The sequence below is a fragment of the Panulirus ornatus genome, chromosome 12 (genome assembly GCF_036320965.1).
Source record: "Panulirus ornatus isolate Po-2019 chromosome 12, ASM3632096v1, whole genome shotgun sequence".
Taxonomy (NCBI): Eukaryota; Metazoa; Arthropoda; class Malacostraca; order Decapoda; family Palinuridae; genus Panulirus; species Panulirus ornatus.
In genome coordinates this window covers 16,083,117-16,100,672 of record NC_092235.1, presented here as the reverse complement: position 1 = coordinate 16,100,672, position 17,556 = coordinate 16,083,117, and the positions used below count along the sequence as shown (strand labels likewise).

Sequence of the window (17,556 nt, the reverse complement as noted above, 5' to 3'; positions counted from 1 at the left end):
AAAATGATTCAGAGCGATCGGGGCCTGAACATACAGGAGGGTGAGAGGCATTCAAGGAATAGAGTGAATACCGAGGTCGATGTGTTGTCAATGGACTGAACCAGGGCATGTGAAGTGTCTGGGATAAACTATTGAAAGGTCTGTGGGGCCTAGGGAGCTGTGGTTTCGGTGCATTACACATCACAGCTAGAGACTGAGTGTAAATGAATGTGGCTTTTTTGTCTGTTTTCCTGGCGCTACCTCACTGAAGTTAGGGTTAGCAATGCTGTTTCCTGTGGGGCTGGGTAGTGACAGGAATGGATGAAGGCAAGCAAGTATGAGTATGTACATGTGTATATATGTATATGTCTGTGTATGTGTATGTATGTATATGTGCATGTATTGGCATTTATGTGTATATATGTGTATATGAGTGGATGGGCCATTCTTCGCCAGTTTCCTGGCACTACCTGGCTTACATGGGAAACAGCAATTAAGTATTATAGTATTTAGATAATATGCAGCCTGTTGTGGACGAGAGGACTTGGGAAGTGAGTCAGTTGTTATTTGCTGATGATACAGTTCTGGTGGCTGATTCAGGTGAGAAACTGCAGAGGTTGGTGACTGAGTTTGTTAAAGTGTGTGAAAGGGGAAACTTGAGAGTAAATGTGAATAAGAGCAAGGTTATCAGGTGTAGTAGGGTTGAGGGACAAGTTAACTGGGAGGTAAGTTTGAATGGAGGAAAATTGGAGGAAGTGAGGTCTTTTACATATCTGGACGTAGCAGCAGATGGAACCATGGAAGCAGAAGAGAGTCACAGGGTGGGGAAGGGGGCAAAGGTTCTGGGAGTGATGAAGAATGTGTGGAAGGAGAGAACATTATCTTGGAGAGCAAAAATGGGTATGTTTGAAAGAATAGTATTTCCAACCATGTTGTTTGGTTGCAAGGCATGTGCTATAGATAGAGTTGTATGGAGGAGGGTGAATGTGTTGGAAATGAAATGTTTGAGGACGACATGTGGTGTTAGGTAGTTTGGTTGAGTAAGTAATGAAAGAGTGATGGAGATGTGTGGTAATAAAAAGAGTGAGGTTGATAGAGCAGAAGAGGGTGTGTTTAAATGGTTTGGACATTTGGAGAGAATGAGTGAGGAAAGATTGACAGAAGGTATATGTGTCAGAGGTGGAGGAAAGAAGGAGAAGCAGGAGACCAAATTGGAGGCTGAAGGAACGAGTGAAAAAGATTTTAAGCGATCGGGGCCTGAACATATAGAAGGGTGAGAGGCATGCCAGGAATAGAGTGAATTGGAACGATGTGGTATAACAGGGTTGATGTGCTGTAAATGTACTGAACCAGGGCATATGAAGTGTCTGGGGTAATATGATAATTTTTTTTATACTTGTTTGCTATTTCCCTTGTTAGACCAAAAAATGGCATCATCTGCTCACATCTGTGTCTTAGCTGTTATGTACAATGCCCCACAGGCCCCACAGACCTTTCCTTGGTTTCCCCTGACTGATTCAAAGGCCCTGGTTCAGTCCAATGACTGTATGTTGCCTTTCTGTATGCTGCATCGTTCCCATTCACTCTGTCCCATGTACACCTTGCACCCTCCAGTATGTTCAGGATCTAACCCTTCAAAATGTCTTTCACTTCAGTTCTGTATTCCCCATCTCCTTGTCCCTTCTGCTTCTGACACATATACCTCCTTTGACAGCTTCTCCTCAGACATCATCTTCATTTGTCCAAACCACTTCAGCAATCACTCCTCTGCTCTTACAGTCTTACTCTTTGTACTAACACACTCTTTTCTTATCTTTCCTTGTATACTTAGTCAACCTTCGTCACACCACAGATTGTTCTCAAGAATTTTTTCCATGATATCCACTCTTTTCAGTATTTTTAATCTGTGACCCACTCCTTGCATCCATACACCACAAACACCCATCTTTGTCCTCACAGACATTGACCTCTCTCTGTTCACACTCCTCAGTGCACTCAGAACCTTAACCTCCCCCTCATCCACCCAAGGGCTATTTTCCTTGGTTCCATCTGCTGCTTTAACCAACCTCAAGTATCTGAAACACTCAACTTCCTCTGTCATATCTCCATTTAAACTCATACTTCAACCAATCTGTCTCTCTTCCCATACAAAATTTCATAACATATCTCTGCATGAATGCTTCAATTATTTCTTTTTGCACACGCTCCTAAGCTGATGCACCAGTTTGTGCAGTTTCTCACTCATAACTGTCACCACTGCCATACAATTAGCAAACAACAGCTGACTCACTTCCTAGGCCTCCCTCACCTCCTGCAGACTGCATACCTGCTTTCCTTTCCAAGACCCTTGCATTTCCCCTATCACTCCATCCATAGATAGATTAAACAGCCATCATGACTTCACACATCCTTTCTACAGACTCATTTTCACCTAGAACCACTCTTACTCCTTTCCACCTACTTGCATAGACACCTTGCTCTCCTGATAAAAACTCCTTACTGTGTCTAACAGCTTTTTTTCCTCATCATATATTCTCAGCGCCATCCAGAGGATCTTTATCAACCTATTATATGCTTTCTTTAGGGCCATAAGTTCCATGTACTAATCCTTCTGTTTATCTAAAGATTTCTTACACAGTTTTCAAAACAAACATCTGATCTAGATATCCTCTTCCATCCCTTGTTCTTCTCCAGTCTTATGCTTTATGCATACCAGCACCCTCTCAGTCACCACTCATCCATGCATCTTAGCAGGTTCACTCAACACAGTTGTCCCTCAGTAATTGAAATATCCAATTTTGTTGCCTTTACACAGTGATCCTATACATGCATTCTGCCAATTCTCAAGCACCTGACCATGATCCATATACACACTGAAAATCCAAACAAACCAATCTGCAACATAGTCACCCACTTTCCTAAGAAGTTCAACTGTAATACCATCCCCTCCCGCTGCCTCGCTATGCTTCATCTTTCTTTCATCTTGTCATTTCTCTACATTACTTGCCATAACTCTCAATTTGCTCACATAATTGAAACATTGTACATCTATCACCTTGTCATTGAACAATGTACATTCAACAATCCTTCAGAGTACTCGCTCTATCTCTTCACCTCATCTTTCCCTATTACCACTTCCCTATTTGTCTCCTTCACTGATGTTCCCATTCATTCTCTTGTTTTTTCGAAGTTTAGATTTCCTTCAAAGACATTTTCTTATTTTCCCTGAAGATTGTTGATTCTTGCTCACCCAACTGTCATTTGCTCTGTTTTGAGCTCCCGACCTTTGTTCTGACCTCCTTTGTAACTCCTATACACCTCTTCCCTTTCACTAGCAAAGTAGCTGCATTATCCCACTACTCACTACCCTTTCTTACCTGCCCACCTCCCACTTCCTGCAAATAACGCACCTCTATTGCAATTGCCAGCACTGCTTCCATAAACACCTGCCATAACTCATCCACTTCCCTAGCTTCATTTACTCTCTCCTTTTGCTATTCTACACTCTCTCTCCCTTTGTATCTTTTCATACAAGTTTCTTGTCCAAGATTTTTTATTTTCACCACCCTCCTTTCACTTACATCATATCCTCCTTCCTGAAAGCATCAATGATTATAATTCTTAACCCCTCTCCTCCATTAGGTAATATTCAAATAGCCCACCAGCTGCTCTTCTCAGCACATGCATATCCAAAAGTCTCTTTTGCATTCCCCACAACTAAGATTCTTTCTTTTGCAAGCCTGTCAAGTATTATGTAGTCTAGTAAATACTGCTTACCATATTTCTTACTCCATGTATTCATATGTATGTCCCTCTTTTTAAACCATGTTATTTATTTATTTATTATACTTTGTTACTGTCTCCCACATCAGCAAGGTAGCGCAAGGAAGCAGACGAAAGAATGGCCCAACCCACCCACATACACATGTATGTATATACATGTTCACACGTGCACATATACATACCTGTACATTTCAACGTACACATATATATATACATACACATATACTTATATACACATGTACATAATTCATACTTGCTGCCTATATTCATTCCCATCGCCACCCTGCCACACATGAAATGACAACCCCCTCCCCCCGCATGTGCACGGGGTAGTGCAAGGCGAAGACAACACAGGCCACATTCGTTCACACTCAGTCTCTAGCGGTCACTTATAATGCACCGAAACCACAGCCCCCTTTCCACATCCAGGCCCTACAAAACTTTCCATGGTTTACCCCAGACGCTTCACATGCTCTGGTTCAATCCACTGATAGCATGTTGACCCCGGTATACCACCTTGTTCCAATTCACTCTATTCCTTGCATGCCTTTCACCCTTCAGCATGTTCAGGCCCCGATCGCTCAAAATCTTTTTCACTCCATCTTTCCACCTCCAATTTGGTCTCCCACTTCTCCTCATTCCCCCCACCTCTGACACATATATCCTCTTTGTCAGTCTTTCCTCACTCATTCTCTCCATGTGACCAAACCATTTCAAAACACCCTCTTCTCCTCTCAACCACACTCTTTTTATTACCACACATCTCTCTTACCCATTCATTACTTACTTGATCAAACCACCTCACACCACATATTGTTTTCAAACATTTCATTTCCAACACATCCACCCTCCTCCGCACAACTCTATCTATAGCCCACACCTTGCAACCATATAACATTGTTGGAACCACTATTCCTTCAAACATATCCATTTTTGCTTTCTGAGATAATGATCTCGCCTTCCACACATTTGTCAGTGCTCCCAGAACTTTCGCCCCCTCCCCCACCCTGTGACTCACTTCTGCTTCCTTGGTTCCATCCACTGCCAAATCCACTCTTAGATATCTAAAAGACCTCACCTCCTCCAGTTTTTCTCCATTCAGACTTACCTCCCAGTTGACTTGTCCCTCAACACTACTGTACCTAATAACCATGCTCTTATTCACATTTGCTCTCAGCTTTCTTCTTTCACACACTTTACCAAACTCAGTTACCAGCTTCTGCAATTTCTCACCCGAATCAGCTACCAGCGCTGTATCATCAGCGAACAGCTGACTCACTTCCCAAGCTCTCTCTTCCACAACAGACTGCATACTTGCCCCTCTCTCCAAAACTCTTGTATTCACCTCCCTAACAACCTCATCCATAAACAAATTAAACAACCATGGAGACATCACGCACCTTAGCCACAAACCGACATTCACTGAGAACCAAACACTTTCCTGTCTTCCCACTCGCACACATGCCTTACTTCCTTGATAAAATCTTTTCACTGCTTCAAGCAACTTGCCTCCCACACCATATATTCTTAATACCTTCCACAAAGCATGTCTATCAACTCTATCATATGCCTTATCCAGATCCATAAATGTTACATACAAATCCATTTGTTTTTCTAGGTATTTCTCACATACATTCAAGGAAACACATGATCCACACATCCTCTACCACTTCTGAAACCACACTACTCTTCCCCAATCTGATGCTCTGTACATGCCTTCACCCTCTCAATCAATACCCTCCCATATAATTTCCCAGGAATACTCTACAAACTTATACCTCTGTAATTTGAGCACTCATCTTTATCCCCTTTGCCCTTGTACAATGCACTTTGCATGCATTCCGCCAGTGCTCAGGCACCTCACCATGAGTCATACATACATTGAATATCCCTACCAACCAGTCAACAGCACATTCAACCCCTTTTTTAATAAATTCCTTTGCACTAGCATCTAAACCCGCTGCCTTGCCGGCTTTCATCTTCCGCAAAGCTCTTACTATCTCTTCTCTGTTTACCAAACCATTCTCCTTAACCCTCTCACTTTGCGCACCACCTCGACCAAAACACCCTATATATGTCACTTTATCATCTAAAACATTTAACAAACCTTCAAAATACTCACTCCATCTCCTTCTCGCATCACCACTACTTGTTATCACCTCCCCATTAGCCCCTTTCACTGATGTTACCATTTGTTCTCTTGTCGTATGCACTCTATTTACCTCCTTCCAAAACATCTTTTTATTCTCCCTAAAATTTAATGATACTCTCTCACCCCAACTCCTATTTGCCCTCTTTTATGCCTCTTGCACCTTTCTCTTGACCTCCTGCCTCTTTCTTTTATACATCTCCCAGTCATTTGCACTATTTCCCTGCAAAACTCGTCCAAAAGCTTCTCTTTTCTCTTTCACTAATAATCTTATTTCTTCATCCCACCACTCACTACCCTTTCTAATCTGCCACAAGCATCTTTTGCGCAAGCCATCACTGCTTCCCTAAATACATCCCATTCCTCCCCCACTCCCCTTACGTCCTTTGCTGTCACCTTTTTCCATTCTGCACTCAATCTCTGCTGGTACTTCCTCACACATGTCTCCTTCCCAAGCTCACTTACTCCCACCACTCTCTTCACCCCAACGTCCTCTCTTCTTTTCTGAAAACCTCTACAAATCTTCACCTTCGCCTCCGCAAGATAATGATCAGACATCCCTGCAGTTGCACCTCTCAGCATATTAACATCCAAAAGTCTCTCTCGCACGCGTATCAATGAACACATAATCCAGTAACGCTCTCTGGCCATCTCTCCTACTTATGTATGTATACTTATCTCTCTTTTTAAACCAGGTATTCCCAATCACCAGTCCTTTTTCAGCACACAAATCTACAAGCTCTTCACCATTTCCATGTACGACATTGAACACCCCATATACACCAATTATCCCACAACTGCCACATTACTCACCTTTGCATTCAAATCACCCATCACTGTAACCTGGTCTCGTGCATCAAAACTACTAACACACTCACTCAGCTGCTCCTAAAACACTTGCCTCTCATGATCTTTCTTTTCATGCCCAGGTGCATATGCACCAATAATCACCCATATCTCTCCATCCACTTTCAGTTTTACCCATATCAATCTAGAGTTTACTTTATTACACTATATTACATACTCCCACCACACCACTTCACTTATCTGTCATTTTTCTATGCATAGTTCACAAGCTGTTCACTTTTCATCTTTAAACAAGGTTTTCCTAGTCATTAGTCCTTTTTTTTTTAGCTAATAACTCTACAAAGGGGATAAGAGTGAGTGCTCAAATTACAGAGGTATAAGTTTGTTGAGTATTCCTGGTAAATTATATGGGAGGGTATTGATTGAGAGGGTGAAGGCATGTACAGAGCATCAGATTGGGGAAGAGCAGTGTGGTTTCAGAAGTGGTAGAGGATGTGTGGATCAGGTGTTTGCTTTGAAGAATGTATGTGAGAAATACTTAGAAAAGCAAATGGATTTGTATGTAGCATTTATGGATCTGGAGAAGGCATATGATAGAGTTGATAGAGATGCTCTGTGGAAGGTATTAAGAATATATGGTGTGGGAGGCAAGTTGTTAGAAGCAGTGAAAAGTTTTTATCGAGGATGTAAGGCATGTGTACGTGTAGGAAGAGAGGAAAGTGATTGGTTCTCAGTGAATGTAGGTTTGCGGCAGGGGTGTGTGATGTCTCCATGGTTGTTTAATTTGTTTATGGATGGGGTTGTTAGGGAGGTAAATGCAAGAGTCTTGGAAAGAGGGGCAAGTATGAAGTCTGTTGGGGATGAGAGAGCTTGGGAAGTGAGTCAGTTGTTGTTCGCTGATGATACAGCGCTGGTGGCGGATTCAGGTGAGAAACTGCAGAAGCTGGTGACGGAGTTTGGTAAAGTGTGTGGAAGAAGAAAGTTAAGAGTAAATGTGAATAAGAGCAAGGTTATTAGGTACAGTAGGGTTGAGGGTCAAGTCAATTGGGAGGTGAGTTTGAATGGTGAAAAACTGGAGGAAGTGAAGTGTTTTAGATATCTGGGAGTGGATCTGTCAGCGGATGGAACCATGGAAGCGGAAGTGGATCATAGGGTGGGGGAGGGGGCGAAAATTTTGGGAGCCTTGAAAAATGTGTGGAAGTCGAGAACATTATCCCGGAAAGCAAAAATGGGTATGTTTGAAGGATTAGTAGTTCCAACAATGTTGTATGGTTGCGAGGCGTGGGCTATGGATAGAGTTGTGCGCAGGAGGATGGATGTGCTGGAAATGAGATGTTTGAGGATAATGTGTGGTGTGAGGTGGTTTGATCGAGTAAGTAATGTAAGGGTAAGAGAGATGTGTGGAAATAAAAAGAGCGTGGTTGAGAGAGCAGAAGAGGGTGTTTTAAAATGGTTTGGGCACATGGAGAGAATGAGTGAGGAAAGATTGACCAAGAGGATATATGTGTCGGAGGTGGAGGGAACGAGGAGAAGAGGGAGACCAAATTGGAGGTGGAAAGATGGAGTGAAAAAGATTTTGTGTGATCGGGGCCTGAACATGCAGGAGGGTGAAAGGAGGGCAAGGAATAGAGTGAATTGGAGCGATGTGGTATACAGGGGTTGACGTGCTGTCAGTGGATTGAATCAAGGCATGTGAAGCGTCCGGGGTAAACCATGGAAAGCTGTGTAGGTATGTATATTTGTGTGTGTGGACGTGTGTATGTACATGTGTATGGGGGGGGTTGGGCCATTTCTTTCGTCTGTTTCCTTGCGCTACCTCGCAAACGCGGGAGACAGCGACAAAGTATAAAAAAAAAAAAAAAAAAAAAAAACTCTACAAACTGTTTACTGTTTCCATTCACATTGCTGGATACCCTTTGCCTCCACTTATACTCTATACTGCCACATTACAGTACTCACTGTAGCATTCAAGTTGCCCATCACATACATCAGATCTCTTGCATCAAAACTACTTACACTCATCTGCTCCCAAAACATTTGCCTCTCTTCATCATCCTTCTTACAGCCAGGTGCATAAGGACTAATAAACCATCCACCTCTTGGAATCCACTTTAATTTGTACCCACATCAATGTGGAGCTTACTTCCTTACTCTCTTTCTCACATTTACACAGCTCCTCTAGCAGAATTGCTGCCCCTTCTTTAGCTTTTGCTCTCATCCACGTGCTAACCCTTAAGACTTTCCCAAACCATTCAACCCCTTGCCCTTAAACTTTGTTTCACTCAGACCTAAAACATCCATGTTCCTTTTCCTCAAACATGCTTCCTGTCTCTTTCTTCTCATCTTGTGTACATCCAAACTCATCCAGACACCTCAGTCTAAGCCTTTGAGGAGGTATTATAGGGCTCTGTTTGCAAAAGGTTACACCCTGAAGGTGAAGTCACCTGTAGTGAGCCTGTATCAGTGGAAGAGCTGTCTCAACAAAGAACTTTTCACTCCATTCCCGGCTAGTGGTAGTGGTGGAGCCTTTGGTAGCAGGAGCCTTTAGAAAGAGATTTGTGGTGACACCAGAACTCTTTCATGGAAATTAGTCCTTGAGTATTTATAAGTAAATAATGTCTCTTCCTATATAGCCTCCAAAAACCTTAAGCAAACCACAAGAAAGTCCTCTGATATGCAGGTGGCCTCACAATCACATCACACCCTGAAGCCACAGTTGCAGTAACAAACATGCAGCAATACATTACACTGTTGGAACAGTTGCTTACCCAAAACAGAATGTCTGCATCTCCGCAAAAGTCTTCAGTCTCTCCTTTTACCATAGACAGATTCAGATCCAACTTATCCTCCAGTCATCTTGTACTTCCACTGAAAACACTGAATGTTGTAGGTGTCAGATATGATGCACACCTTTCATTCACTCCCCACACAAGTAACATTAACACAAAAGTAACTCACAAAGTAAATGCCTTTAGAAAACCAACTGATGCCAGATTTGGACAAGAAAAAGGATCTCTTAGCATCCTTTACAGTCAGTTTATCCACTTCATTTTAAACTATGATTCACTAGCCTCATTATCCACCTTCTCAAAAGTAGCAATAACAGAGATGGAAACCACTCAAAATAGAGCACCCATAACAATTTCTTTGGCAACCACAGAGACTCATCACATACATAGTGAAACAAAGATTCTCCCAATACCATCCCACCTCAGTATGCTTAACACTCATTTCTTTGAAACAGCATTAGACAGCTGTCATTCAGTCTTCTCCATAACTAACCACTAACTCTGTATTAGAAATATAAAGCAACCTCTCCTCACAGATCCTCCCACCCGCAACAAACACAACACTGACTAACCATACTTATTGAAATGACATGAGCTTTAAACAACTGTCCTCCCGAGTCACTTTGAAGCACCACCCGTTCCGAGTCCATATCTGACAACAAGTGTAGGTTTCACAATGAAGACACCAAATGCTTATTGCTCATTTGTCTTGCAAACACCCCATGTAGACACACACAACATCACCTCATTTTGCGCATGTGGCTGGCTTCCTCAGTGCTGTGGGAGTCCCATCAAGTTTTGTATTAATCTCTTAGGGTAGGAAGTATGTAGTTAATGTCTAGTTGTGGTTAGGATACTCAGGTTTCTGTGCATGATACACAACAGCTAGAGGGTAGATGTAAGTGAAAGAGGTCATTCTTCATTTCTTCCATTTACTACCTGACTGATATGGGAAAGGGCAAACATGAAAAAAAGTATGGAAATAATATAAGCATCATCACTTGTCATTTTGTCCCTGCATCTCTTAGTGAAATTGCTTTTTTTGTATGCCTTATACCTTTAACCCCCTAATAAACAGTTTCTTAAACGTACACTGTACACTCATCTGTGATCTTACTTCTTGTGGAGGTGAGGACATGCTTTGGATTTGGATTTATAGTGGCTTGTGAAGGGTGAGGCACTAAAGGTAAAGAAATGGCACTTGAGTTCACAGGTTTGGGTGACTTAATTGCTGTTGCCAGGTGTCAGAGATATAGCCAGATAGTTAAGGATTGGCTAAGAGGAGCGAAGAATGAATTTTTGGATATATGTGACCTTTCTTCATCTGTTCCTGTTGTTAATGTGGGAAATGATGAACAGGGTTAAAAGACAAAGAATCATTATAGTTTGATTTTCAAGAAAGAACAGAAAATAAGGTGTTTCAGAAAGCCTGTAGGTTCTTGAAGAAAAAGGTTAAAGTCCTCTGTATTGTTTTGAAAAGACTTCAAGCATATTCCAAGAGGAATGATTAATGCTAGTAGTACAGGATTGGCCCCATAATACATAGAAGCTCTCCAGCTTTCTGTTCACTCTGCCACCCAACTGATTGAACCTAACTATAAGATATTTGAAAGGTGGTAGAGAGGGGAAGACAAAGATAGGAAAGCTTATGAAAAAATATTATACTGATATAAAGTTGACAGGAACTGTATAATTTAGAGCATTGGAAAAAAATCTCAATTTACTGGATTGATACATTTACCTGCAGCAATCTTAAGGTTCGTGCGTGAAGTAAATACTAGCTAATGTCTTGATTTTAGAATTTCTCAATGAAACAAGCGGTAGGTTAATGGAGTTAAAAGTCCATCAATATTGGACTTATATGACTGAACCCCTCATTATTTCTGATTAAAAGCTTAATGCATAATTGTATTATTGATATTTTTTTATGGTATGCCTCAGAACAATCAACTAAATTTAGTTAAAAAGACAGTTCTGGAGCCTTTTCAGATCTGTGCTTGTAACTTGGCTTAAACAGCTACCTAGAAGGTAGCTGAAAGAAATTAGAGTATTGAAGGATTACAGTTTAAGATGCTGGACTTTTTGCATTCGCCATTGTGTCAGGTTGCAGTCATGTTATGGCTAAGTAGAAGGCAGAGTTTTCGTTCATATTAGATTTTAGTGATTTTGTTAGTATCTGGTTGTTTTCCTGAGATCAGTCAAAATTGTTTTCCACTGAACTGTTGTTGAGGTAGATACTAATCTTGTAAGAATTTCTTTCAATAATTTGGCTTGTAAGTCTAAGATATTGCTGTCTGAAGCATTTCCATAGTTGTTCAACTGCGTTGGAATGAATTACTTCTCCATTTGTCCTCTTTCCTCCGGGCTATAAAATTTATAAGGCCACACTGCAGTGCAATTTGTTAGTTTTATATTGTTTCATGTGAAACTATTTAAAGATATTTTGCTGTGCATTTCAAGATATTCTTCTCCTTCATTGTATTATGTTTTTTCTAGTTGGCTTACCTCTTAAGTAATTTCTTAGTAAGATAGTGAGAGTAAAGGGTATCTTTTCTAATCTCAATTTTTTGGAATGCTTGCATAGTCTAGATGAAATGTTAATATTTATCATTTTTGTTAAGAAAGAGTTTTAGAAAAATGATTCTGCAGATCATCAATGCATTTACTGTTAGTCTGTGACCGAAAGCAGTGGAAGAGTACATAAAGCAAGATATTTAGAAAAGACTCATTTTTTCCAACCAGCTCTGAATGTGGTGAGTAGTTTACTAGTTACATGAGATAGGTTGGGAGACCCTTCCATCATTCCTCCTGGAAAGGTGCTCCTCTTACAGTATTAGGGCATATACCTGATGTTTTAAGAATAAGTTTTTGAAAGTAAGTGTACTGGAGTATTAAAAGGTCGGTATATATCTAAAGTTAGGCTCAACAAGGTTGGGTATGTAATATATAACAATGTGCTGTAGACATGTTTATTCCTATTTTTCATTTCTAATTGTTTTTATAGTGTTTCATATCTATCTGGAACTAGATTTAGCATCTGTGTGAGCAAACTAACCAGTCTCAGTATTTACAAATATTTATATAAGAGGTAGGGAAAAACAGTAGGAGTTATTCATATCATTGATAGAAATGTGTGAGGTTGTAGAGTGAAACAGTATCAGTGTTGAGATAAATCATGTAGAATTGATGTCCAGGATTCTGTTAACCACTTTATTTTTTTAGTATCACTAATATCCAGGATTCTGTTAACCTGAACTCTGATATTCTATCACAGATTTTTTCAGAATTTTGAGTCATAGTTCTTAAGCATGAATCATGTGGTGAGATAAGAGTAGCTTGAAAATTTGAATATCATATCCTGGATATTTAAGGATGGGGTTGACAATATATTGGATTGTTATATGTATGATTTCATGTGTGGTTCATTTATGGGAAGTGGGTGGATGTGATGATATCACATTAATATCCAGGACTCAGTTAACCTGATTTTTTTCTTTTAAAGTATCACTGTTATTCAGGGCTCCATTTACCTGAATTTTAATATACTGGCACAGATAATGATAGGTTTTTGATATCTTAGGTCTTAAAGCATGTACTTGTCATTGAATTTTAAATAGCTTTCATATTCAGATTTGATGTCTTGAACATTTGAAAACAGGTTTGATAGATTCCTGGATCATTATATGTATGGATCAGATATGTGAAGGTGATGGATGTGATGTTTTTCTTAAGTTTTGCTTTGGAAGTCACTCAAGATAGGTATGGGTTTAAGTAGAAGCCCATTAGGAGATATGAGGAATGCTACTCAGGATGCTTATCCCCCCCACTGACCCCCAATGGTCCCTGGCAGTGAACACGACTGGAGGCAGCTATGCAGGAGTGGTGAGGGGGCCAACTGCTGGAGTCATGACAGGTAGTACAACAGTCAACACACTTGTCATGCACGTAGGGTAAATGATAAGTTGTCAGCAGGTCCTCATGGTTTCAGGGACTTACTTAAGAATTTTCTTCAGCTTTTGCTTGCTTTTATATATATATATATATATATATATATATATATATATATATATATATATATATATATATATATATATATATATATATATATTATATATATATATATACAGGGATACCCCATTTGAAGAAAAGAGCTTTCAACCAAATGATTTTCAACAGTCATTATAACACATATGATGTGGAGATACATTCTTGACAACTTGCTGCTCACCTGCTTTCAGTCTTCTTAATATTACTATTTTCACCTCCAAAGTAATACATTTTACTTACCACTTTTGGTGTATTTCTAGCACTTGCACTTGCAGACCTTTTCCAGACATTATGGGTTTGGATAACTCACAAAGTTCTTTGAAATGATGAATAAAGCATGTGAGAGATTGAACATTTGCCAGTTTATTTAATGTGAAGTAGCATAAAAAGCTAAGCATTGAATGGCTGAGAGTGCTTAACACACGCTGTTCACCACTAGCTGCACAAACAAAAATGGTGATTGTGATCAGTTCATATAAAGTTGCAGTTATTTACTACATTATAGAATTATAAAAAATCCAAAAGCTCTATAGTGAATCAACTTTCACTGGGGTATACCTGTATGATGTATATATATATATATATATATATATATATATATATATATTCCCTTTGCAAAAAATGGGTTGCTTACATGTATAGTAGTTTAATGTGACCTGGTTCAGAAGTATCATTTACCCATCTGTCATAGATCTGGCAGCTTAGGATGTTTGACACATTTAAGACTTCTATTGCTTATTGATTGTTTGCAGATTTTTAGTGCTAATCACATTCACAGTCAAACAATGTTCAGGATGCATGAACTGAACATATAAATAGAAACTGAAATGCATATTTGGCAAAATTTTTCAAATTGTATCACCCTAAGATTCTGGTAATAAAGGAATGTGTAATTCTGTCTTATTTTAACTTTTACCATATAAGGGTGGAAATAAGACCGAGGATTCAAGGGGCCAGGCAGGTGGTTCCCATTTCAAGTTTAAGGAGATATATGGAAATTTTTTTATCGTAGTGTACATAAGAGCTACTTTATAAAACTTTTTATGGGATCAGACTTGCCTTCCAAATGAAGAGATATGCAGTGTCCACAAAAAACTTTGTCTCCCCCCCTGTACCTTTTCAAAGGCGATGTCACACTTATATTTTAGTACTGTGTCATCCCTCCTTTGGCCTTGATTACAACCTGCAGATGTCTGGACATGGAATTGGCAAGATTCCTTAATTATTCTAAGTCCATATTTTGGGTTTCTATGGTCTTGGTTTCCTGAGTGAGGCAAGACACTGATGAGGTGTTGCAGGAAACACCCACTTCACATTCGTTCACTTTGCTCAGTGCACCTAGAAATCCTGCTTCCAAGCAAGAATTTGGGCTTTTTTCCACCTTAGAGAAGTAATAGGCAAATATCTTGAAGCACAGGTGAAAGAAATACAGTGCCCAGAAGCCAAATTCCCAGAATGAAGTAGCAGCCAGGAAGAATAAGAAAGAACATCCTTCCCTCAAGATAGCCTGAGGCACTCTGAGGCAGGTCGCTGGTGCTCATACTATAAGATACAAGTCTAAGCGACAAAATGTACGATGATGTCACCTAAGAGCATCATATGCTTGTACCCACAAGAACCTTAGCCGTGTATCGCCTCTTGAAATACATGGAGGGGGACATTGTTTTTGCAGACATTGCAAAAGCATTGGGAATTTCTCTAGGCAATGTTTCGTGAAGCCATGGTTATTTTGACTTCAGTCAGGCCAAAGAATTTTAGTTCTGTTGTGCCAATACAGTATCTCTGGTTGCATCAAAGCTACTATTCAAAGTTTTGTGTTTTTTCTTGTGATTTTGATAGTGACTTTTCATTTTTCATACACATTGCTTTTCTATCCTTTACAAGATAGCATCAGGAACTTTCTAGCTCTTACATATAATGTACTAAAACCAGCACCCACCATCTCATTCAAGCTCCACAGATTTTTCCATGGTTTTTCTTAACTCTAGATGTTTTGGTTTACTCTGTCGAATGCACATCACCTTCTTGTCTAACACATCAATCCACTTCATTCTCTCCCAGGCATACCTCTCATCCTTATTAATGTTCAGGCCTCATATCCCAGATCATCCTTCATTCCACTTCTATCTCCATCTTGCTCTTCTCCTTGGAACTCCCTATTGCATTCTCCACTATTGACACTTAGATGTTGTAGTTAGTCATTCTTTAGTCCTCACAATGTGTCTAAACCATTTCAGCACCCCCTGGTCAGTTCTCTTAATGAAACTGTATTTACGAACGTGTCTTTGTCTTACACGATCCTCCAGCTGTACACACATTCTTGTAGGGCATTTCATTTCTAGTATCTTTGTCATTCTTCCTCTGAGCATTAGTGTACCTTTAAATGTGCTGATCATTGCACTAATGTATACTGACCTCCCAAACTATCCTTTGGTGCACCTATAACCTTACACTCAAATAAGAATGTACCTTAGATAAGAATGTGTAAATACCCTGTGATGAAACTAGAATGCATGTTCAGTGCAATACTGGAACTAAGAAATCTACATAGAGTTACCACAGAAACATTCAGATATGTAGATGATTGGATGAAGAAAATACCCGATGAACCAAAAATAGATAACTACACCAGGAGAATAGTTGGCAAAAGAAATTGCATTATACAACATGAATGTTACATGATGAGTGATGGATAGGTGGTTGGGAGAAATAGCAAACAAGTTTTGCAGTGAGCACCACATGCTAGCCCTTCTATTATGGCAAAGGTTCATTGTAGGTATTCGAAGATGAATGGGTTGTGCTGTGAACATTTGCATTCTTCTACCTGTGTCTAAATTAGTGAATGGAAAATTAGTGCCACATAAAGGAAAGAGTACTTCTCATATATTCCCAGCGTGTCGTACAAATCATCTAAAAAGGGAGGGAGCAGGAGGCTGGAAATCCTCCCCCATCTCATTTTTTTTATTTTGCAGAAGAAGGAACAAAGAAGGGGCCAAGTGAGGATATTCCCTCTAAGGCTCAGTCCTCTGTTCTTAACGCTACCTTGCTAACATGGGAAATGGCGAATATGCATGAAAAAGAAAAAAGGAAAATATTATAACATGAAGAGAAAGGTACCAAGAATTATAAAACATTGGATGAATAGAATAGAATGGAAGAAAGAATAAGCTTGGCAAGAAGAAGAGATAGAGTGAACCTCTGTGATGTAGTAGTTAGCGTTCCTGACCATGATGCATTAAAGGGCTGCCCAGGGTTGAGCGCTTAGGATTGAATCCTCGTTGTGGTAGTTGGTTCACAGTCAACCCAGCTTTTCATTCACCCCTAGTGGTTGTTTAATAGAGTGAGTACCTGGCTCAGGCTTGGATGTGGATAGTTCTGTGGTTTCGGTGCATTACACATGACAGCTAGAGACTGAGAGTGAAAGAATGTGGCCTTTTTTTCTGTTTTCTTGGCGCTATCTTGCTGAAGCAGGGGGTAGCAGTGCTGTTTCCTGAGGTGTGGGGTAGCACCAGGAATGGATGAAGGCAAGCAAGTATGAATATGTATATATGTTGATATGTATGTGTATGTATATGTGTGTGCATGGGTGTTTATGTACATATATGTGAGTATGGGCCATTCTTTTGTCTGTTTTCTGGTACTAACTTGCTGACACCCCACAGGAAATAGCATCGCTACCCACCGCTTCAGCGGGGTAATGCCAGGAGAATTGACAAAAAGGCCAAATTTGTTCACACAAAGTCTCTAGCTGCCATGTGTAATGCACCGAAACCACAACTCTTTATCCACATCCAGGCCCTACATACCTTTCCATGGTTTACCCCAGATGCTTCACATGCCCTGTTTCAGTCCATTGACAGCACATCGACCCTGGTATACCACATTGTTTCAATTCACTCTATTTCTTGCATGCCTCTCACCCTCCTGTATATTCAGGCCCCGATCACTCAAAATCTTTTTCACTCCATCCTTCCACCTCCAATTTGGTCTCACATTTCATCT

At 40.1% G+C, this 17,556-nt stretch overlaps 1 protein-coding gene across 3 annotated transcripts in view; it reads left to right on the top strand.

The window, feature by feature from the left end:
• Positions 1 to 13,537, top strand: part of LOC139751799 (WD repeat domain phosphoinositide-interacting protein 2-like) — a 136,514-nt gene extending 122,977 nt beyond the window's left edge. For all 3 annotated transcript variants that reach the window (XM_071667349.1, XM_071667348.1, XM_071667347.1), the window contains one exon: positions 13,358 to 13,537. In XM_071667349.1, the coding sequence (XP_071523450.1) occupies positions 13,358 to 13,461 (104 nt within the window). In that variant the 3' untranslated portion in view covers positions 13,462 to 13,537. The remainder of the gene's footprint in view (positions 1 to 13,357) is intronic.
• Positions 13,538 to 17,556: the final 4,019 nt, after the last annotated feature.